At 48.1% G+C, this 23872-nt stretch overlaps 1 protein-coding gene across 1 annotated transcript in view; it reads right to left on the bottom strand.

Annotated features, from left to right (window-relative positions):
- Positions 1 to 4819: 4819 nt before the first annotated feature.
- KIAA0319L (KIAA0319 like) overlaps positions 4820 to 23872 on the bottom strand; it is a 31191-nt gene continuing 12138 nt past the window's right edge. Inside the window, exons 5-21 of the mRNA XM_063177654.1 lie at positions 21990 to 22091; positions 21055 to 21152; positions 19719 to 19806; positions 18600 to 18692; positions 17914 to 18046; positions 16841 to 17069; positions 15970 to 16093; positions 15310 to 15442; positions 14353 to 14501; positions 13923 to 14074; positions 13614 to 13752; positions 13143 to 13302; positions 11097 to 11239; positions 10013 to 10135; positions 9296 to 9386; positions 8858 to 8949; positions 4820 to 6552 (exon numbers count right to left, since the gene is read on the bottom strand). Coding sequence (XP_063033724.1) covers positions 6365 to 6552; positions 8858 to 8949; positions 9296 to 9386; positions 10013 to 10135; positions 11097 to 11239; positions 13143 to 13302; positions 13614 to 13752; positions 13923 to 14074; positions 14353 to 14501; positions 15310 to 15442; positions 15970 to 16093; positions 16841 to 17069; positions 17914 to 18046; positions 18600 to 18692; positions 19719 to 19806; positions 21055 to 21152; positions 21990 to 22091 — 2237 coding nt within the window. The 3' untranslated portion in view covers positions 4820 to 6364. The remainder of the gene's footprint in view (positions 6553 to 8857; positions 8950 to 9295; positions 9387 to 10012; positions 10136 to 11096; positions 11240 to 13142; positions 13303 to 13613; positions 13753 to 13922; positions 14075 to 14352; positions 14502 to 15309; positions 15443 to 15969; positions 16094 to 16840; positions 17070 to 17913; positions 18047 to 18599; positions 18693 to 19718; positions 19807 to 21054; positions 21153 to 21989; positions 22092 to 23872) is intronic.

Here is a 23872-nt window from a genome sequence, read left to right as displayed (position 1 = left end):
AGGGGGAGCGCTGGCACGGGGTGCCCGGGGGATCACCCCAGCTCCGTCCTGCCGTCCCTTGGCCCGGCATTGCCCGTGTCGGGGCGGTGGGCGCAGGACCCCGGTGCACCGGCCGTGGTGGTCCGCGCTTCCCTCCGTGCCGGTCCAAACCGCGATGCCGAGGTGCCCACAAGTTGGGTTTCCCACCCTGTCCCGCAGGCTTGGGATGTCCCCACTTTGTGTCTCGGCTCCCTGGGGAGGGGGACCCCCGCAGGCAGCAGGGCCGCAGAGCCCCAGCATTCACCCCAAAGACCCCTCTGCAGCCGGGACACCCCATTGTCCCCCCAGCCACCCCCGCTCCTCCGCCCGCACCGGGCTGGCCCCAAGCAGGGTGGGGGGGCTGCGGTGTCCCCCTCCCCAGGGCGTCTCCTCCCCGCCCACGCCGCCGGCGCCCGCAGCCGGAGCATCCCCGGCCCCGGCGGGCTCAGCACCGGCCGGGCTCGCTGAAGGTTAAACCTTGGCGGCGGGGAAAGCCCCGCTGCCCCCCGCAGACCCCGCAGCTCCCTCCCGCAAGGCCACTCACGGTGCTGGAGGTGACAGCGGCCGCGGCAGGCTGGGCTGGCGGCAGCGAGCTGCGGTGACACCCGGCACGGGCACGCTGCTGCTTCCCGGCTCGCCTTGACTTTGCCACAGGACTCCTCCGGCTCGTCCGCAGGAGCTTGCAGCATCCTCCAGTTCAGCGGGAGAAGTTCCTCGCCAGGAGGGAGGGAGGAGGGAGGGATTTAAGGCAGACCCTGCCGGGGATGCAACATCTCCGGGCGCAGCTGAAGACCCCTGGCTCGCTGGGCACCCCAAAGCTCCCTCCTCGCTCTCCCCATGCTGCTGTCGGTGTCCCGGCACACGTGCCCGATTCTGGGTGATCTCTGCTGAGAAACCCTCTCCCTCCCGGACAGAGACAGCCAGGGCTGCCACCAGCACGCAGAGAGCCGGCCAGCTCTGCCACCTGCCCCTCGTCCCCCGGGGGTCCCAAGCCTTGTCGTGGGGGAGCCGGCACACAGCACCGGGCCCAGCAGCAGCCCCGGGCAGCTCGAGGGCAAAACGGAGCCGGTGGAGTGCACAGAAGGGTAAAACCTGTCACCACCTCAGCCACACGAGATTCCCCGTGCGGATGGGCATCCCTGGGTGTCCCCACGCCACCCACCTGGGGTGTCCCCAACCACGGGGCGGTTGTCACAGCATCCCCAGCTGCCAAGTCCGGGGGTACAGGGCTGCTCTGCCCACCCGGAGCCCCACGTGTCCTACCTGCAGAGAGCCGGCAGGGCAAGGGGCAGGACTCTGGGAGACACCTCAGCGTGGCTCCCAAAGGGAAAAGCCGGGGCCAGCAGCGTGGCATCCCTCCCGCGGCGGTCCCGGCCGCTCCCTGCCTGCCACGACACCCTCCCCACGCCGGGTGCGCTCTGTTTGCCTGCTATTTTTGGCAGCCTCCTAAGAGCTCCTCTCGGGCTATTAATAATGAGAGTGAGAAATTCGTTTGGCCTCTCCTATATAAGGAAAGGTAGAGGCTTAGAGGCAGCTAAATATACTGGCGCGTGCGGGAGCGAGCGGGGAGCCCTTGGCACCGCGTGTGGAAAAGAGATTGTTTGAACAATGGAAACACGGACTCACTCGGAGCGCGGGGCCCCGCCTGGACCGACGGGCGGACGGAGGGATGGACGGAGGGTGACGGTGCCCGCGGGGCTCCACCGCAGCAGCCGCCGATGCCCCTCGGGGCTCTGCTTCAGAGGGGAGGCAGGAGCGGGGATGCTCTGCAACTCCTGCTCCGAGCACGCTCGCCCCAAAATGCCTGTGACAGCCCCCGGGGAGTGATGCTGGCTCAGGAGGGACGTGAGGGGTGCTGGTGGTGGGACCAGGTGTGCTGTGATGGGGCCACACGGCCGGCACAGGGTCCGTCCTGCAGCTGAGCCCCGCAAATCCCGGCCTCTCTCAGGGCCGTGGCCGACGCTCCTGCCCGGCTCTGGAACAGCCCCTGGGGTATTTCCCCAGCCCGTGGTGGAGGTGCCACTCTGTGGCGTCTCTGGCATCTCCGCAGGTGCCACAATGTGTCCCACCAGCATCCTGCAGTGTGCCCGCACCCTCGGCACAGGGATAATTTATGGAGAAATCATTACTGTGTCCCCCCCGTGGCTACGGGAGCCCCGGGCGAGGTGCGGGAGCTGCTGTCAGGGAGAGCCCGGCTGAAGAAGGAAAGCAGCAGCAATCCAGGGAATCCTAATGACAGGAAGGCGCTGGGGAGCAGCGCCAAATCCACACGGTCGGAGCAAGGACAGCACATGCAGCAGGATGAGTACAAAGAGAGGAAAAACCGGGTTCCTCTGGCTCCGGAAAGAGCTTGTTGGGTTTTTTTTAACTCTTTGTAGCCACGGTGCTGCTTAGGGAGGCACAAGTGGTGAAGCTGCGGTTGCAGCCCCGACCTCCCCAGCTCTGTCACAGCCCGACAGGCGCCTGGCCTCGGCCAAATCCCGGCACCCGAGGGACTGCAGGGCTTCCCCAGGCTGCTGAGCCACCCAAACACCGGGACAGCCGTGGTGGGAGAGCCCTCACTGCTGCCTTGGTCACAGCTGCCTCAGTTTCTTGAGCTGTGAAATTCCAGCAATAAAACCCATTTCACAGACTGAGGATGCTCTGAGGCTCCAGCCCAGGCGCTGATCCCCTCATGGGGATGTGACACAGACCAAAATCTGCTGGAGGCAGGAGCAGCTCTCTGCCCTCAGGGCAGTGAGAAGCCCCAATCTCCTGTTCTGGCTGCTGTAAGTTCTCCCCACCCGCCAAGCAGAGCCAAGCTGGGGAGCTCAGCAGATCTGGCTTCCTCTGTCCTTAGGTGACATTGAGGGAAGTGAACTCAGAGGCTCCAGCCCACCCCATGGACCACGTGAACTCTGCATGGACAGGAGGACAACCCTGAAGGTGAATCTCCAAAAATTCTGTGTCCGAGTGCCATCAGTCCCTACCAAGTGCCATGTGCTAAACTGTGTTCGTACACAGGCAGCCCCAGCAAGAGCTGGGTGGCCACAGTCACCTCCTTCAAGGACTCCACTAACTAATAAATGTTCCTCTGCTGCATGGGGAGGTGCTGCCATCCAGGTGTGGGGCAGCTGCTGCTTTGCTTTCCTGTGAAATGAAGCCTTAGGTGAGACCTGTCCCATAGCTGAAACTGGATAACGAAGCAAAACATCTTCCCATTTATAAGAAACATCTTCCCATTTACAAGAAACACCTTCCCATTTGCAAGAAGCACCTTCCCATTTACAAGAAACACCTTCCCATTTGCAAGAAACACCTTCCCATGTGCAAGAAACATCTTCCCATTTTCAAGAAGCATTTTGTTTTTAAAAAAAAAGACTTTTAGTCTTGACCCAAGTAACACTGGATTCACCAAACATCAAAGTGCACACAGGTTGGGCACCCCCAGCTATGCAGTAGGATGTGGAAAAGATTTAAGAGCAAACTATTTAAAAACTATAGAATGTGCCTCAAATATCTTCACCAGTGCTTGAATATGTTAAAGGAAATAAAACTGAGTGAAGGTGCTGGTTCATCTGACAGATGTCTCAGCCTTTAACTTCCACACGTGGGCAACTTGTAGCCAGTGTCTAATTGTGAAATCATACAGCATAGCAATGCAGAAACCTTCCTGAGCAAGGGCACGCTCACGGCGCTCGGGTAACAAACCAGCAGCAAAATCAGCGGCACTGGGAGAGGAGGAGAGCAGGGAAAGGGATCCCAAAAGCCCAGGGAGGCTCTGGGCACACAGCTGGGCAGGGCTGTGCTCCTGGGGCACTGCAGCACACAGCCCACCCTGCTCCTGCCTCGGGCCTGTTCCCACCTTCAGCATGGGGGCTCTCCTCACCTCTGTCAGCCCCACACGTCCTTGTGCCCCCCAAAGCTGGGGTGCAGAGCCTGTCCCCATTCCCGAAGGTTTGGTGGTGCTGAGGGTGAACACGTGGAGGGGGAAGAGGCTGCACAGCCAGGGAATACTAATGGAGCCAGGAATCTAATGTGAGCTGTGCTGTGCTGTCACAAAGCTGCACCCAGAGATGGCAAGTGACTTGGAGCTGCTGGGCATGGAGGGAAAGCCAAAACCTCCCCCAAAGCCCAAATTTGGGTTGGGGTACAGCCCCTCAGTACAGCACCCCCACCTGAAGGGCTGTGACCCCACAGGGGTGAAGGGAACAACCACAGCTGAACAAAGGTGCTGGAGGTAACAGGGACTGTAATTCCCTCTCCCGTAACAAGCAGCCAGGCTCACCCTGGGTCTGTTGAGAAGGGCACTGACCCCTGCAGTGCCTGAGCCCTCCCTGGCATGGGCAGGACAGAGGGGCTCAAAAAGCACAGTCCCCAATGACCAGAACTCAGCAGAGCCCAACAGTTCCCCTCTCCCAGCACAAAGTGCTCCCAGCTGCAGCCTCAGGGCACACCTGGTCAATCCCTGCAGCTCCAAAGCCTCCTGCTCCCACAGTTTGCTGACTCACACCCAAATGAAGGCACACACAGAGTTAAGTGTGGGGCCGTGGGACAGCCAGCCCTGGGCTGTGCCCTCTGAGGAGCCTCCCAGGGTCAGCCCTGCCTGTGTGTGGTCCTGGGTGGGTTTGGAGGGTGCAGGAGCCTCCAGGGAGGGGAAGCCTGAGCCAAGCCCCAGCTGTGTGCCAGACAGCCCAGGCACAGGGTGGCCCCTGTGACGCCAGCAAATGCCACAGCCTCAGCACTGGGAGAGCTGCAGGCTCCAGAGCTGGCCTGAGCAACAGCTGATTGCCCAAAAAATAAACTCAGCAGCAGCCACGACTACATTCAGTGAGGGAACACCCCCTCACGTTCAATAGTGTTTAATCTTCATCTAGCTCAACACAAATCAGTAGTGCAGCAATATAAATACAACTGAGGAACTTAAAGCCTTTTGGCTTTCATAGCTCAATAAGAAGGAAAAAAAAAAAAAAAGCCAATGAAACCAGTTTCCAGTTTTTAAATTAAACACAAAGAAAGGCAATGAACTGCCCAGCCATCCCCAGAGAAGCAGTGGCATCCTTCATGCCAGCACGAGGCTGAGCTCTGCCCGAGGACAGGGTGCAACTCTCGACAGCAGCACAGTGACAAAAGGGAGTGGCAATGTGAGAGGAGCCCCCTGCTGCCCCTGGGCTCAGGCAGCAGGGACACAGTGACACGCTGTGCCACGTGCTGCTGGCACTGCCCACCACCCCTGGGCACCCAGAGTTCCCTTTGCCACCACAAAAGGACATCATGTGTGCTATTGACACTGTGATGGGAGCACACAGGGCTCTGCAGCCACACCAGCACAGGGCCAGGGAGCTGCCAGCCTGAGGGAGCAGCCAGCTGGGGACTGCACAGACCAATCCCCATCACCTGGGATGTGCAAATTTTAAGGGAAAAAACAAACAAACAAACAAACAAACCAAAAAACCACAGTACATAGTGTTCCATAACTGAGATATGGTTATGTCCAGCCTCATGGACGGCCTGGTGACCAACAGAAAGTGCTGGGGCCACAGAACATGTCACAGCTTTGGAATGAAGCCAGACATTGGACAGAGGCACCAAAGGGGGGTGTGTGTCCCCAGCTCTGGTACCAAGCAGGACTTTGCTGCAGGAGGGGGTCTCCCAGCCTGGGCAGTAACCACAGGTCAGCTTTTGACACATGAACAGGCACCAAGTCCCAACACTCCCCATGAGAGCAGCCTGACAGTGATTGGGAACAGCCACAAACCCCTCTCCTACCTGCAAACTGCCAGAGTGTTTACATTCCCCCTCCTCTACACTCCAACAGCAGCCAAGTGCACGTGAAAGGACAATCTACATTAAAATAGTGCTCAAACCATTAGGGAAGGTGGGAGTAAAGGAGAAGAAAGTTGTTGGACAGCATAACTAGCCTGTGGCAGGCTATGGGAGCCTGAAGGGAGCTCAGAGCACAGCTCAAGTCCTTGACTTTCCTTCTCCAAGGAGCTCCAAGGCAAGTGAGCTGAAGTCCACAGGTGCTCCCTCCAGTGCAGTCTGAGGTGGCTTAGGAGGGTCCTGCACATTCACAGTTGCTCCAAGTGGTTCTGCCCTGCCCTCTCCAGATGCCAGCTCCATCCTTTCCTGACTCTTCTCCTGGGGTTCACAGTTGCCTTCTCCTCCCTTTGATTTCCCTTGAAGTTCAAATTCAAGTACAACCAGTTTTAACCAAATGAAAAGAAACCCACAAAACCAAAGTTATTTTTCTGTGAAACGACTTAGCAGCGTTGTCCTGGTCAAAGTGGCCTCCAAAGGCCCTGCTAGGACAGGGATGGGATCTGACCTTCCCTGCTGAGCTCCAGCCAAGGCTGCCCAAGGGGGGCTATAGGATCTCCTCCCTCTGGCCCTTGGCTTTGAGGCTCAGCTGCCCGTTGCGCAGGGAGCCGTTCTGGCTGCGGAGCAGTTTCCCTTTCTCCCGGTCAGGCCACGTGAAGATGGCTTCATCACTGTCCAGCTCCGACTCCGAGTGCATCAGGCTCGTGTTGAGGACTTGGGCTTTCTGTCTGCCACCTTGAAGGGGAAACATTCCCAGGTTAGAAAAGCTTTTAACACCATCCCCTCTAAGACTCCTTTTCTCATCACGTCTAAGAGGCAGCAGAACCTGACTTTCCTCTGTGTGTCTCTTATTCCCTGGGATGCTGAAGCCAAAGTGATCCTGTCTCAGACATGAGACAGGATAAATACATTCTCCTTCTTGAAATCAGGGAATGATCTGCCATTTGCATTTATTTTTTAACAACAAGCCATGAAATCCAAATCAGGACAAAAAGCAGTAGTAAGTCCGACCTGGGATTTCTTTTTGTATTTCTGAGGGGGACCCATGGTTTCTCTCATATGTCTTTTCAAACACAATAGAAGTTATTTCCTATTTAGAAAAGTAAATCTGTATTGTAGTTAGATTTTGTATAAGATTAGTAGGTGTAGCTGTTTGGTTTGTATTAGGATCTCTGCTAAAAATAGAGGGGAGAGTTAGGTGAAAACTTACAGGAGTACCAGAGAAAAACCTGTATGAACAGAGTGTGTTTATGTCTTGCAGAGTATATATGTTAAAACCTCAGTTAAATGTGGAAAAAGTATAGTGATCCTGGCTCAGACACTCTGGCATGTCAGGGGTCACAACAACACTCCAAGACAGCACAAAGCACAACAAGCAGCCAGGAAGGCAATGATGTGACCAGAAGGGAATGTGAGTACATGGGGGAGCTCTGTCTCCCTGACCTTGCTCGGGGCATTGCCTAGAAAATGCTTGGAGGGCTCACAACTGGAGAGAGAGAATATGCAGGTGTGTGAGGGAAGATCTCTGCCATCTCACTACCCTCTCCCTACTCTCCTCTCTGCAAGAGAAGAGAGATAAATTAGCAGGATGAATTTAGATTAATGCACAAGGACGGGAGAGAGACATTTACTGATATTGTCAACAGAGGAAATATTTAAATTTAGCTTTTCCTTAATGGAGAAATGCAACATTTCCTCTGTTAGCAGAAAGCTCCCTGGACATATCTAGCAGGGAAAAAAGACTTCAGTCAGCAGCAAAATGAGTTTAGTTACCAGAGAGCAAATGGTGAGGCACATTTGGCACATTTATTGCACAGTGGGCTCTGAGGTGACAGATGGTCAGATTAAAGCAGAGTTGGGTGCTGAGGGAGGGAAACACACCCGGGTTTCCTGCAAGGGTATCTGTGTTTGAGCAGCTGGGACAGCCTGGTGCTCAGAGGAACAGCTGATCAGTCTGTCACTGCAATGCCCCCCATGCTGCTCTTGGGCACTGCTCACTTTGCTGGAACACCATTAAATGGGATAACACCAGCACGAGCAGTCGTTTTCTGCTAGCAAACAAGGATCAGGGACTCTTTTCCATGCACAGTTAACACATCCCCTTCTCTAAACAAAACCAGGACACACTCTGACATGAAACACACATTCAGCAGCTGCAGAGCTCCCTGGCTTTCAGCAGGGCTGTACTTGGCACATCCTTCCCAACACTTCCCTCTTTTCCTGGTCAGTCAGCAGGTGCCCATGGCTTGGTTCATATATCAGATAAAAACACTCCAGCCTGAAATAACTCCCTGATCTTTGCAAAGCACTGACAAGCACTCTCAGGTCAGCAATGCTGGCTAAGAACACTGAGGACAAATCCTGCCCTTCTGGAATGGGCCAATGGACCTGTAGCCACAAGGAGCACTGAGGAATTAATGGAGCTCCCTCTGAAATGCACCTGCTTACTGGAAAACTAGAGGATGAGATAAAATGTGAAATTTTCACAGCCTGATGCGCACAGGAGCAAGAATAAATAAGTTGATGAACCAGTTGTTTGTGGTGGGTGAGTAGCAGAGCAGAAATAAACCTCAATCTCTCCAGTACACAAGTATTTTGAGGTTGTTCTCAGGTGTTGATCAGTTCAATGTAATGTTTAGTGCCACTGAATTCCTGCTTTGCTGTACAGAATGACCAAAGAATTGCATATTGGCAAGAAGGGAACTACCAGAACCCAGGGGAAAACTTCAGAGCAGGAGAAGTTACAGTCAAGACCCAATTTTGGGCTTCCTGAGTCAGACTCTTTTGCACAGCTTAATGCATCCCCTTCCTACTTCTGAGGTGCCAAGTGGAGACATCAGGACCAGGCCAGTTTCAGCCCCAATTTCCAAACCTAAAAGTTTAGATGACTTTACTAAATACAGATCTGAGACAAGCTCTCAGATCTTCTGAGACTCCTCTGTCAGTCCCTACATCACATTTGTTTCACTGTTAAGTCCACTGAGGAAGAATCCTCAGTCAGCCCTCTGGAAGTGCTGAGCTCTTCCCTCTCATGTTTTACCTGCTTTGGGATTTGGTTTTAACTCCAGGCTTTCCTGATCCGTTGCATCCAAAATCTTGTATTTGCTTTTTCTTTTGGATTTTCCTTTCCGTCTAAAGGGGAGAAAAAGGAATTAAGGAACAGTCCATTTCCAAAAGAGCCAGAAGAAAAACAACTCTGATCTTCAAAGCTAAAGCACTCACTATTTAGGATTATGTTCACATTACAAAGTGAAACATTAAAATGTTGCTCAGTTGCACATTTATAGGTTAATCCAAATTTTCTTCTTAACATAACCCAGAGTTCTGGAACTTTAACATTTAACTTGAAACACTTAAAACCCAGGATCCCAAGGCTCAGCAGATGACCTGCTGGGACAATGGGATCGAATCTTTAACCTCCTACTGCAGACACTTGGCTGTGAAACCTGAATACAGCAGGGTTTGGTTTCAGTCCCACCTCTTGCAGCAGCAGATCACCATCCACGACAAGATTCCAAAGGCAACCACGATGACAAAAGATGCAATGATCACATACAGCACACTCCACTCTGCAAGCAAAACCCCAGAGATAAACACATTTTGGCACCTCATACAACTGACAGTGCACATTTTAGGGGACTGGTTTTGGGAAAGAAAAGGCAAGGCCTGCCTCTTTGCAGAATTAGAGGCTGGCATTCCCCACCAGATCCCCTTGGGAAGCTCAAAATCCAATGTGTGGATTTGCTGGGCAGTGCTCACTGAGTGCTGGTTGATAAAATTTGCTCTCCTGTGGCAAGACAGAGATGACAGAAGAGAGCTGTGATTTATACACCCAGAATGGACTCAACTTTAAGTGAGTGTCCACTGGGAGGGTGTGAAGGGAACTCACTCCCCTGTCAAACATCTGCCCAGAGGTGAGACAAGGGTCTGTGTGCTGGTGTCAGCATCTCATCAGGAGATGACAGAAGAGAGCTGTGATTTATACACCCAGAATAGACTCAACTCTTAGTGAGTGTCCACTGGGAGGGTGTGAAGGGAAGTCACTCCCCTGTCAAACATCTGCCCAAAGGTGAGACAAAGGTTTGTGTCCCGGCGTCAGCATGTCATCACAACAATGGGGATGCCTGGCATGTGCCCAGCCTGGGTTCCACACAGGGGTTTCTGTGCCAAGGTGCCACCCAGGGGGGTCACTCACCGCAGTTGCTTTCGCCGTCCCCCATCTGCACCCTGAGGAAATTCTCCATCCAGAAGGGGTCACACACGCAGCGCTTGGTGAAGGAGTCGCAGCGCCCGTGCTCGGAGCAGTTCAGCTGACAGGCTGGGGGCCAAAACCAGCAAGGTGAACTAAATGACTCACAGGTGAGGTAAAAATGGGAGAAAATGGTTCAATCCAGCCAACCCCTCCTGCAGGCTCTGATCTGAATGTGGCCCCTCTGCAGCTCATTCATAGCTCAGTAATCACGAGAGGTGAGAAGTGCAAAGTAAGCACCTGGGCTTCCTGCCAAACTGAAACATCCCACTTCACCAGCAACATATATTTTGCCTAATAAATCCTCATTTTGATATACAAGTTGTGGAATTTGTATATTAGTCAAGTAAATGTTTTTAAACAAAGTTTTGATTTTCCAATTCAAACCCCGACTGTGAGACAGACAAGAAACAAACAGATCCTTTGGAGGCACCAAACAGAACTGAAAAATGGCTTCTGAAGGCCACAAAATGGTAAAATCAGGAAGTAATGAAAATAATTACTTTACACAATTCTAGTTTCAAATCTCTAACTGATCAGCAAATGATCCTGACAGGATGGATCTCATAAAAGAAAAGCAGCGCTAATGTAAAGATGTAAAATAATGATAGAAGGGGAATATTTCTCGCAGACTGATGTTTGTGCTGCACAGGAAACAAGTGGGTTCACAGCTACCAAGATGTGTAGTTTATTGTTTTCAGGATGACACTGATTTCAGGGACTATAGTCCATTAACACTGTATTTTAGTTTCATAAGTATCAATCTGCTTTTGGTTTTGTGAACTCTTATCTTCACAGCAACACTGCAAGTAATTATTTATAAGAAGCTGAATAGTGAATGGATGGAATTAATTGGTAGATAAGTGATCAGTGAATAGTCTAATAGACTTAATTTTCTGTTTCCCATTTATTAACATGAAAGCTCCTGCATGTGTGTGGGCATGGGGGTGTTTTCAGCATCCTTATTTCTGTCAGGCAGCTGAAAGGAAGGTAAAAGATGTTCAGTCTGTCCCAAGAGACTCTCACTTACTGACTGTGTTAATCTCCAGGGCCCGGAAGATGAGGAAGTCTGACTGTTGTTTCCTCAGCTCGTTCTTCAGCGTCCAGGCCACCTCCCGTCCTTTGAATATCTGGTGGGGAGGCTGGTTCTGCACAAAGAACACCATCTTTGTGCTGGAAGAGAGGAAAAAAATATTAATTATCTGCTGCTTCTCCAAATATCAGGTGGAGAGCCACACTCTCCAGTCTGTCACGAGAGGGACTGACTCACAATCCCAAATTTATTTGAAGACCAAACTTCTGGCTCTGTTTGAAAGCAGTAATGGCACACCTGATCCTGCAGTAGAAAACCCTTCACGATATCTGATCCATTCATATTTTCCAAGCTAGGGCTGCACTGTTCTTGAATTTGCACATCAAGCAGATCTTTGTATGTTCATGCTAAGCATCAAATCCCCAGACTTTAGGGTCTTGCTGTTTTCATACTCTCCTTCCTTCCTTGCTGTGGGATTCTGAGACTTTACTACACCTGGAACCTGGGGGTCCATTTACATGCTCAGCACCAGAAAATCATCAGAGCTCCAGCACCAGAAAATAGAAATTTACAGTCTTTTGCAGAGTTGAGTTTGAATGCACCAAGTGCTGTAGCCCAAAAACAACCCAGGTGTGAAGGATTCTGTATTCTGCAGCTTTACTGCATTAACTTTATGACAGAAGAACTTGTTCCTCATGGCTTGCTCACCTTGCAGAGCCCTGTGGATCCTTTAGACTCACAAAAGGATGCATGAATGTTTGGGATTTATTATCACTAGTGAGCTCATGAGTCAATGGCATATCAGTGACACCCTCAGAGTATGTGAAATACCAACAGTCAGAGGAAAAAGCTCTTTCTTAACAGCACAAGTTACTTTGACAGTGGAAGCAAAAATGGGATCTTAAAGCCATCTGTCAGGAAACAATCTCTGCTCCTTTTTAACACTTCCCACTCTTTTGTCTGCTGGAACACACAAACAGATGAAGCATTAATGACAAGAATCCCTTACTTGCCTTCCTCAGGGGCGACTTGCTTGCTCATGGCAGAGACAGAGAGCTACAGTTACAACAGAAAGTGCTGGCTCCTCTGTTCTCAGCTCCCTAGGTTTGCATGGACAATGAATTCTGATTTTCCTGCTACAGCAGGCCAGGTGGACACAAAGGAATCGATACATCACAGCACTCAGCTGGGTGTAAAGTAACAGCAGATTTATTGCTGACTTGCTGCAGGACTTTAAGCACGTCCCTTGAATCTTCTTCAGTGCTTTAGGTACTTTAAAACTACTCCCCTTTTAATAAAAACTAAGTGGAATATTGCACTTATTTCAACAGATTTCCACTCATGGCTTGTTGCCACTCTCCAGGTAGGCAATACCACCCTGACCTACAGCCCTGCTCAGCAGCCAACTTCCATGTGGTTAGGATAAATGCAGTTTTCTGTAAGCCAATTAGCAATCAAAACTAAGCTTCTCTATCTCTTCAAACAGAAATCATATTGGCTCAATATATTTTTTTCATACACTAAGTTGAAGCAGTTGTGTGGGCAATAAAGCTTCTGCAGAATTAGTGGAAGATGTCCCTGCCTGGGGCTGTGTGGTTGGAACTGGATGATCCTTAAAGTCCTTTCTACACAATCCAGTCTGTGATTGTGTGAGCTATCAATTTGGCATGAAGGTGAGGGGGATTATTACACACTGTGGTGTGTTTTAAGTATTTCAGCAAACTCCTGCACCAAGCTCTGCTACTTCTCCAGCTGCAGAACATCCCTTCACACAATCTCCACAACTTTCAAAAAACAAATCAGATTTGTTCTTATTTTACAGGTTTGAGGTGAAAATACATCAGCAGCAGCAGTTTTCAAGGGCAATGCACCATCTCCAGAGGGGAAAGATACCCAAGACCTGCTTGACAACTCTGATCCAAGCAGGAATATCAACGTTAACAACTCCACATGTCCCAATGATCCAAACAGCTTTCCAAGAGGCTTTGATTTTCCAAACCCTCCAGCAATTCCTTGCTGTGTACCCTCCCAGATGAATCCCACCTTTGCTCAGTGTATGGCTGGATCTTTTGCACGGTGATGTCTGAGTCCAGGACCCCCAGCAGCACCCCAATCTGCCGGATGAACATCCCCTTCTGCCGCTCCGTCAGCTGGCTCACGTTCACATCCAGGATTATCTCCACCAGGTTGTTTTTCCTAGGATCTAGACAGAATGTAGATTGTACAGATCTTTAAGAGTTTCTATTTAGCAGCCTGGGCACAAGGCAGGTTTTTAGCTATCTCTCCAGGATGTTTCTGATTTGAACACAGAACTAGAGCGGCACTGTGGGAAGGGACACAAGGTAACAAAAGCAGTGAGAGTCAGCCCTCAAAAACCACAGGAAAACACAACCACATCCCTCAAAACTTTTGACATTTACAGTTATAAACTACACTAGATGACATATTTTAATTCCAGTATACTGTATCAGAAGGCTGCAGGCAAATGTGGTACAGCACAAAAGCCAGACTCACCAGGTTTGACCTCCACTGTGGTCCTTTCCACATCACTCTCTCCTTTGGCATCTGTTACTCTGAGGTGAAATGTGTAGGTCCCTTCTACCAGATTGGACAGGAGGAGGACAGGATGATGGTCTGAATTATTTAAGACTTCCTGGAAGGCAGAACAAAGTATGAGGAAACAAAGGATCAAAGTAGCACCATGTATTGTCATATTTCAGGATATGACAGAGTAACAGCCCAACAAGGAGCTTTGTATTTCCTCAGGAGCTGTCAACACTACTTTGCACTGATTTTTGTGATCCTTTACAAAAGAAAGCTCACCCCAGCTGCAGGGCTCCCCTCATCCCGGGTCCACAAGTAGCTGACAATCCCTTTATCATCAGAGGACTTGGATCCATCCAGCTCTGCTGTGTTTGTGGGCAAGGTGATGACAACATTTCCAGCAATCTTTGCAATGGGTGGCTTGTTTATCTCTAAATAAACAGAGAGAAAACACTTGGAGAAAGATCTTGTAATGCCCAATCAAAAATTACTGCATTAGATCTCCAGTGTACTCCAGAAATCCCTGTCTAACCCCAGGGAAGAGAAGGGAAATGCTGCAGGATTAGGCTGAAAATATCATTCAAGGCCACTTCAGTGCTCTCCACACTGTCTCCCTCCATTCCTTACTTTTGTTGTGTCTCTGAACACAGGTTTTGCTGAACTGCTCAGAGATAACCAGTGACTGAGCAGCTCTTGTGGCTGGATGTACCTTCCTTGACGATGACGTTGACGGAGCTTTGGCTCTGCAGGTTCCTCTCATCTTTCACTGTCAGAGTGAACTCATATGTCCCAACCTGGAGGCCTGTGACAGTGGCAATGCTGCTGTTGGCATTCTCCAGCTTCACACCATCTGGACCCCTAACAAAGACACAAGGGGTCTGGTTAGTTTTTGATCTCTTTCATGGGTTTTGATAAGTTTAAACTTTGCACGGAGCACTCGAGGCAAACTCACTCCAAACAGGAGCCTGGAAATAATAATCCATTATAAAAATCAAAATTGTGTTCTCCAGTTACAGCAAGATAATCTAAACAATAAGTGCAGGATCCAGAACAAAAAGCATAATTTCTGGCAGGTAAATGTTTTGGTTAATTTTAAACCAGAGGATCACTGATAACAGCACTTAGGTGGTGTTTACAAATAGTTGTACTTTCAGCAAATTGGCTTGTGAACTGCACAATGAGCCAATTTTGAAAAAAAAAAAAAGAAGGTGCAAAGCAATAACAGTCCTTCATTTCTAAGGCTTTGCACAGACATTGCATTAACAAACAGAAAAAATGACTACAAGTTGCTCATAGGCTTTTTCCTGAGTTCCCTAAAGCATTTCAGGGAATTTAGAGTTGAAGAGAACTCTGCCTCTAAACAAACTGCAAAAGCATCGAGTTAGGAAGCCCTGCTGTTGTTGATTTCAAGGGTCAGTCTCTCCATGAGACCCAAGCTGTGAATGGAAACACAGCTGAGCCACACCATGCTCAGGCCTAGAGATGAAGGCAAAGCTATTTCTCATGCTCAAAGAAAACTCCACTTCTTTTCAACCAAACATAAATCCTTGTCTTATTCAGGTAAAGCTTGGCAGGCCCCATGTGACCATGACTGAACACAAGGGAGGTGTGAGGGTGTTTTAAATGAAAGATTTGGATACACAAGAACATGGAAGGTGATACACACCGTGTTTTTTCCCAAAGATAGAAGACAATCTTCTGGTCATCTGAGCTCTTGCTGCCATCTAGAGTGGTGCTGTCCACAGGAAGAGTCAATTCTTTATCTGGACCAGCATCTGCCTTTGGGGGCTTGTTGTTCTCTGGAAAAGAATGCAGGGTTTCTCAAACACACACCATAAAGGTGAAGCTTAAAACACCACCAATGAGATTTTCCAGTACATCCCTTGCCCACTACTTTGTACTCAGATAAAGTGAGGTTAAAAGCAGTTAAGAAATCCAATAAGCATTTAATTCACACATGTGCAATAAAATGAAACTGAAAACTAGGAATTCTGATTTTTGCTCTCATTCTCTCAGTACTGCTCCACTTTTCCTGCCCCTGTCCCAGGACCCAGCACTGTGGGCAGACACAGCTGTTTGGAAACACAATCTTGCCTTTATTGTAGGAAAATATCAATCAGGTTACACTGTGTAAAATAAGAGAATGGCCCACAAAGGCAATATTCCTACAAGCTTTATTTTGCTCATTTATCAGCAATATACCAGCCCAGAATGTTCCTCAATCAGATCAGCTTTCCTGAAAGTCACCATAAGAGGTTGCTGACAGATTGCTGCTCACCTCCAACCCCTGGAAGGGAAGCAGCAAGAGCAGGTAAAGGCAGCTTACCTGGCTGGACTATCACAGTGACCTCTGCAGTGGACTGGTGCCCAGCAGAATCAGTCACTATGAGCTGGTAGGTGTAATCACCTTCCTGCATTGCAGAGAGCTGCAAGACTGGTGTCCTCACACCCTGTGAGAGAAGATTTTCATGGATTAAAAACAATCCTCATGCAGATGAGGGTGGACCAGAAGACTCTGATTCTAAAGCAACCATTGCCAGCACATTCTAGGGGGTTATTACCAACTCCTGCTGTGGGAGCAGGAGTCTGTGCCACTTCAGCAAAGCTCTTGCAGCTAAATTTATGCACACTACAAGGACACACTGTTGTGGGACATAATAAGAGCAATGCCATACAAGCAGACCTTTAAGGATTCAGTAGTTTCCAACTCCAGTAAAATCTCTGGGGAGCCCTGTGCAAATCCCACACATTGTGAACCTGATTCATGGACTTTCTTATTTTACAAATTTGACAGTAATAATCTTCAAAAGAAAAATGATGACACAGAACAAGTTCCAACATTTATTTCTTAGGAGGGTCTGGTCAGTATCAGCAAAATTTAGACTCCAAGATTCAGCTTCAAAGTTCTCACCTCTCTCAATCCCCCTTGTTCAGCAGGATTTGAAACTGCATTGTCCAAGAAAGGAACAGGATGCCAGGGTGAGGCTGGTGCAACAGCTCAGCCACTAAACCACCACCAGCTTCCAAAATCCTTGTTTAAAGTTAAACAAGGATTTAACTTTAGGCACATACTTATCATCACACCTTTGCTCTGTAGGATTCTAAAAGACATTTCCTAACAGTCCATTCAAACTGGTTTGATTATAGACAAAATCCCAGCTAGTGAGCAACCCAGGTGGAACACAGGAGACACTGACCTGCATCTCCATCACCTTCCCTTTGCTGTTGGGGCTCAGCAGCCACTCGTAGCTGACGATGCTGTGGTCGTCCGTGCTCTGGTTGCCATAGAGAGTGATGGAGTTCTGGGGCAGGGTGATCACCTGGTTTGGGCCAGCATTGGCCACTGGAGGATAATCCACTGCCTTCTTCACAGTCAGGTTGGCAGTGGTGGAGTTGCTGGCACCATCTGAGTCCACAACTGTCAGACTAAAGGGGGAAATAAGAAGTGATGGTGACCAGAGCTGAATACAGGCTTTTCTGAATAGAAACTTCCCCCAGTGTCCAATTATCAGCCTCAAAGTGATGCAAGGAATTCAACAGTCACATCCATCTCTCACCTGAAATCTAACAACCAGTTCCAAGGTGAAACACAGAAGTGCATTACTAACCCACAAGTGGAATGACACAGCACATCTCCTCAGGTAGCTGGTACCACAAACACAGCTGCTTTTTGCTAAATCTAGACCTGAACATGGATCTGATTAGTTCATGCCAACTGCCTAACAAGAAAGCAGTGTTCATAAGAGGCATTCCAGGTTATTTGACTTTAAATAGATCTGCTGGTGCAGTGATGGACATCACACCAAAAAATACAGGCCAAAGGAAAAACACAGGACAAATACAGAATTAAAATCAGCTCCCGCCTATTGCCAAGGTTGTGCATCAACCCATTAGACCTCATTCACTTATCTGACACAAACACATTGCATTTAAAAACTGGATTTCAAGACTGCATTTCTTCCTAAGCCTTTACCCAGAGAGTTTAGATTTGACATTTCAAGGGACATTTTGTAGCACTGACAGAGCAGCCATCATCTTAACCAGGGCTACAAGTCAAGAATAAGAAGTAGCTGGACAGCTTATCTCTCCTGAAGTGCAAAGCTACAAAACTACTTGAAAGTGTAGGAGTGGAGAGAGGGAACATCACAAAATGGAGTTCTCTCCATGTTCTGTGTTGGGTTTTTTTTAAAACCAGATTAACACTTCAGGAATCTCATACATTTCATTATTGAGGGATGATAACTGATGGACTCTGCCAGGTGTGACCTACCTGAAAGTGTAATTCCCAGGTACCAGGTTGGTCAGTGTCAGTATGGGAGTGTCACTGGAAACCTTCTCCTCCCTCAGGGGACCCTTCAGCTCTTCCCAGTGGTAGCTGATAATTTTATCATCATCAGTGCTTTCTGTTTCAGCAATGGAGGAAAACACACACACACAAGGAGTTGGAAAATGCTGCTTCACAGATTCCAATGGTCAGTCCCTACTTCTGCCCTGGGGTTAGTGGGCAAAGGTATTTTTGGTTGAAGCCCAAAGTCTCTGTTATTCTCAGACACCCAAACTGTAACAAATCAATGCTAGCTGGGCCTAAGACAACCTGAATTTGTATAAAGAAACTCCTGAAAAGCTCTAGTGCAGGCCAGGATCACTAAAGGTGTCCTGTCAGTAACTTACACATTTGAAGTTTAGCCAAGAGCCCAGTAATTTTGATTGACAGTAATTATTTTTTGATTCTGAGCAGCAACCTCCAGAGCTTTTCCTTTTTTAGGAGATTGGCTCAGGCCAGTGCCCTTCCAAAGGAACATGGAGAGGTGCTGTTGTGTGTGTTCTGCTCTCTTGGCCAGAGAGGCTAATTCTTTTCAGGGTCACTGTTTCTCTTGAACTTTATGCAAAAGGCCAGCCCAGGAGCAAACACAAAGCCCCCTGCTGGATGCTGCACTAAAACCCGCAGGTACTCACTGCTGCCATCGATGAGAGTGGAAATGGTCGGCAGGGAGATTTCCTGGAACGGTGGGGACACGATGGCAACAGGAGGCTGATTCACCCGGGGCTCTGCAACAACAACCCAGCTGTTACCATCACACCACAGGCAGAAAATCCTGGCCAGAAAACTGCAAAACTATCAGCAACAGTGATTTGTGCTTCCAGCACGTTCTACACCAGCTTGGGGAATCAGTGATGCCAAAAAGGGGGTGCAAACAGTGTGGGGGTGAACAGCCAGCACATCAGTGCTCTGGGAAGGCTGCACTGCATCAGGTCAAGCACCTACAGCTTCTTGCCACAGTGTGGCTGCTGCTCTGAAAAGTGAAGGATTTTGGTGCATGCTGCCAGCTGCAAAGTCACTGCTTATAAGGAAATGAGCAGCCACAGCACCCAGAAGACCAGCCACACACTCCTGCTAATTTAGGGAGTGCAAGAGGATTCTTTGCCCACAAAGCTTGTACAAAAGTCTTGCTGAAGACTGCAAAATTAAGGGTTTTATTGACACCTGTGGCTGTCTCTACACACAGGCCACATAAAAAGTGAGGCAGCACAAAATGCTGCATCTCCACCAGCTCATCTGCAAACCAAGTCTTACAATAGGGAATGAGATTTGACTTAACCTGCCTGTGGTTGGGAATGATATTCCTTATGGACAGAAAAGAAAGGAACCACCAAAGGAGCTTCAAAGCTCTGGCTTCTCTTCAGTTTTTGCTGCTGCTGCTAGAAGCTTTTTGTCAGACTGCAGCTAGTTTTTATGGAAGCAGTGACCTTTCAGGGTGAGGTGTTTGCTGAGCACTTCCCTATCAGGGTTAGAGCTCTTTTATCAAAGTGGTTGGCTTGATACAGTAGAGCAAAAATAGCAGTGTGTTAGCAATAGCTTCCAATCTCAGGAAATTATTTAATATACATGTATATATGTGTGTGTTTGTGTGTGTATATATATATATATATATATTTACACATATTCTGCAAGTTCACAGCACAATGAACGATCCCCACACCAAACCAAACAATCTAACCCATGATACAGCTGCCTTGGCTTGTCAGAGATGGGTGAAATCAAGGAAAATCCAAAAATCCAACCCCAGCACTCACTTGGATTCACTGTTACATTCACATATCCCTCTCCATGAGCATTCTCCCCATCCACAACAACTCTGAACTCGTACAGGCCAACAGTAAGCTGGAAACAAACACAAAGGATTATTTACCTACGGGTTGGTGGCACCTTGTCAGGACCTATTGGAAGGTCAAGTTCCTGTGCTTTGGCACAGGAGCACCCAGGCAATTGTGCTTCAGCCTCTGCATACACAGCAAAGGAGGGTTTCCAGGCCAAAATGGCATTACAGGTATTTTAGTTTACAATGGCTATGCAGAAGCCAAAGATTCATGATTCTCTCTGCCACAGGATTGTCAGTCAAGCTTTATTTTCCAGCAACAAAAGGCAAACAGAAGAGAGATAATAGAGATTAGTTCAGGTTGTCTGGCCACAGGAATCTGAGCTAGCAGATTGCATTTGAGGTGAAAAAAGCTGCATGTAAGAAGAAAATCTCTTTTTGTGCATTTTTATAAATGCAAGTGTTTCTTCTTTTCCTTCCAGGTGACATGAGCCAGGCAGTCACCTCTTCACCATCCACTATTGAGCCAAAATGAGAGGATGAGGGACCAGGTGCTGGACAACAATCTTGACACCCAAAAGGCTGAAACCCTGACAGAGACCTGCACACTCCTTTCCAAAGGTTTGGCTCTGCACGATACCCTTACTACAGCCTGTAGATTTTTTTCTGAGTGCAGTAGAATCCAGGCTGCTCAAAGGAATGTCTCAAGCACAGAACTGTATATTCCCAGTACTTAAGAGTCATTTCCTTGTTAAGAATCCCCACATGCAGGACCTGGCAACCCTTTCCCTGTCAGAGCTTGTCTAAGAGCAGCAGCCAGGACATGCCATGAGATATTGCAGGGCTCTGGTTAATGGAAGCAGCAAGACCCCCTTCCAGTGGGCAGTACAAGGCTCAGACTACCACACTGCTCCAGGAATATTCCCTCCCCTTGTTACTGTTCAATTGTGCCATTTGTGTGCCTTGTCACACTGCTTGTAGGCAGCTTGTACCTCCTGAAATCAATTTCTTCCTTCCCTCGTGCCAGATCAATCTCCTTTCTCTAAGAGCCTCAGAAGAGGGTTTGCAGCCCAATGTTGGCTGCCTGCCCATCATGCAATTTCCTATTCATCCTGAAACCCCACACAAGTCTTTCCTGGCTGCTGGGATCCCTATCTTCTTCATCTTGAAATCCCACACAGGTCTTTCCTGGCTGCTGGGGTCCCCATCTTCTTCATCCTGAAACCCCACACAAGTCTTTCCTGGCTGCTGGGGTCCCCATCTTCTCCACTTGGCATTTAACACAACAGGATATGAAGTAGCCAAAGCTTTACCTTAGACAACTTCAGGGTCTGGGAGTGCTTCTCTGCCATTACTCCACTGTAGTCTTTTGGATGAGTAATCAGCTCCCACTCATAGGAATATGTGGTTCCTCAAACAAAAAGAAAAGGTCCAGATGTTTGTTTTCAAAGCCTGTCTTTCTGCCATGCTAAAGAACTGCAAAGGTATTAAACATTTACAAGGCACATTCTGCTGCACTGTGGAGAAATGAGACACCTTGGGCTGTGGCTTTTTGGGAATATACCCAGGAAAAGAGACAATCTGTGCTTCCAAACTCATTTACTCTGGAATCAAAACCCATCTTTCAGCCTCCAAGGCAATAAAGAGCTTTGGAACAATCACAGCTCCAGGATAAAAAGAGAGAAAAGCCTTATGACATCCTCAGATCCTGCAGATACAGGAATGCCAATTTCTGAACAGGAATGAATCAATCCCTGCTGCCCATAACATGGAACACACCTGCCTCTACAGCTCCCACTGCCACACTGGACAGAGTTAGGAGAAGAACTTTAAAAATATCTACCAACAATTTGCATGATGAAATGAGGAGTGTACAGAATGTGTTCCTCAGCAGGCAAATACCCCAATTCAGATTTTGATCACTTGCTAATACAGCTCAGTTCCTATCACCAAATGTAAAGAATAGATGCTAAAAGTACAATTTTTTGTCACACACCACCCTGAGAATGTGCCATCTCTTCCCACAATCTCCCAAATCCACTGGCTTTGTAGCACTTTCCATATTTTTGTGCCTCACTATTTTCTCTGAGAGGCAGCACAAGGCAAGAGCTGAGTATGAAAAATTTCCACAGGAAAGTGCTCTCTGACAAAAGACATTTTCAAGACTGCCCTTATTACATGCCACACATAATCACTGTTTGCCTTTCCACATCCCCAGCCCTTAGCAGAATTCCCAGGGAAGCTTTACCAGGTGGTGGCTCAGGAAGCACAAATGCATTCAGCTGAACTTCATTCTTTGGCAGGGTCACTTCAACACTGTCTCCAGCAGAAACCACCAGCTCCTTCATGGCTGAAAGGGACAAACACAGAATTGGAGAGGAACAGGAAAAAAAACCCCATCTTGATTTCATTTTATGGAATAAACCCCAGCTACAAATTATGATGTATTTTGTAAATATCCTGCTCTCATTTCAGGTTTTGCTCTCCTTGTCAATGTAAAAGCTCTAATGGGGGTTTACAATTTTTAGACAAGCCCAAAATGACTCAGTCTCCTCTCTCTTTGTAGATACTGTGCTGAAACCTCCTCACCCAGGTCCAGCAGGATGGGAAGGGTTTTACATGACAGCTTTTTGGCAGAGAACTCAGCTGCAGGCTCATGGCACAGCAAGACAAACACTGCTACTTCCAAACTGCAATTCCTGAGCTTCACAAATATATAAAGAATCCACAGAATTTCGTTTTTGAAAAATTGCTTGAGGGCTAAGAGAATTTTTTTTAACTTGCATAGCTGCCACACTGGGTATGGAAGCTCAAGATACAAACTTGGTCCTTTTATTTGTATTTTCTTTTCCACACCCACTCAAGAATTTTCTTGCCATTCCATTTCAAATAAACTGACAGGTTCCTTTTAAAAACTACAGGGTAACCTTGAAAACTATAGCCAGGGACATATTTTTTCTACTTTTTATTAGAATTCAGATAACCAGAAAGTTCAACACATTTCTTAAAAACACCTCTTGGCCTCCTCATCTCTCTCTTCCCTTCCCATTTGCTTTATATTTGTCTTTTTATTATTGGACCTGGGAATTATGCATAGAAAATATTAATTCTTTAGTTTGACCCTGTCAAAGACAATGTTTCAGAGGTATGCACAAAAAATCCAAATTTAAAAAATGGGGAAAAAAGGACCTTAGACATTCTGCTAATTTCCCACCTTTATTATCTATTATTTATCTATCTTCCAGTTTTAATAGCTAGTGGAGTTAACCACCTTTTTTTTTCCCACTCAAATACTCCATCAATCTTTCCCCTCTCAAATACTCATCAATCTTTCACCTTCAAAGAGTTCCAAGGCAAAAAGCAATCAGATCTCATTAGGAAATAATAAAAACAAAAAACAGACAAACAGATAAAAGACCTTGGAAAAATTGCTCTTTACATCATCTTTGCATTGTTTAGTAAAGCTAGGAGGCCTTGGCTATGTTAGTCTTCCTACACAAGCCAGTGAAGTTGTTTAAAGCATATTTTCCAGTTTTAGGTGGGGTAAGCCCTTAAAAAGTAATAAAAATAAATTAACTTGTCAGCACAAGCAGCCAATGAGCTTCCTGCCAAAACCATCTTTGGATGCAGTGCTTGCCTTACACTTTCCATTTGTTCCCTTGTAAGGGAAAGGCACCCTAAATTCAAAAGAAATTCAGCAGTGAATGCCTCAGACACTGGCTGAAGTGAATTCTGAGACAGCACACGAGCAGTACACGCCATTCCCTGTGCAGGGCTGCCAGCCTGCCTGAGGGAACAGAGCTGCCAAAGGGCATTTTGGCCCTTGTGCACTTTCAACAGTCTGTTTTAGGAAATAGCAGTGTGAACAGAAACATCAGCATGCTGCAGAGCAAGCAGGGCTAACAGCCAAGTACACTGTTCTCCACGGCCGAACTGTGCAGGGACACCTCAGGGACAGAAAAGAATCACTCACACCCTTTTTTGAGCACACATTAAGGTTTCTGCTCGATTTGATGGATAGCACTGTGCCAAGGCTACTGGAAAAACACTTCCCAGGACTCTGCCCTGCATCACATCTCAGCCTTCACTTGGGGAATTGAGATATCCTCATTAATTCCCAGCTGTCCTCAC

Source organism: Melospiza melodia, chromosome 27, assembly GCF_035770615.1.
Source record: "Melospiza melodia melodia isolate bMelMel2 chromosome 27, bMelMel2.pri, whole genome shotgun sequence".
Taxonomy (NCBI): domain Eukaryota; kingdom Metazoa; phylum Chordata; class Aves; order Passeriformes; family Passerellidae; genus Melospiza; species Melospiza melodia.
The sequence above is the reverse complement of the archived record's forward strand: the minus strand, read 5'-3'. Positions and strand labels throughout refer to the sequence as shown.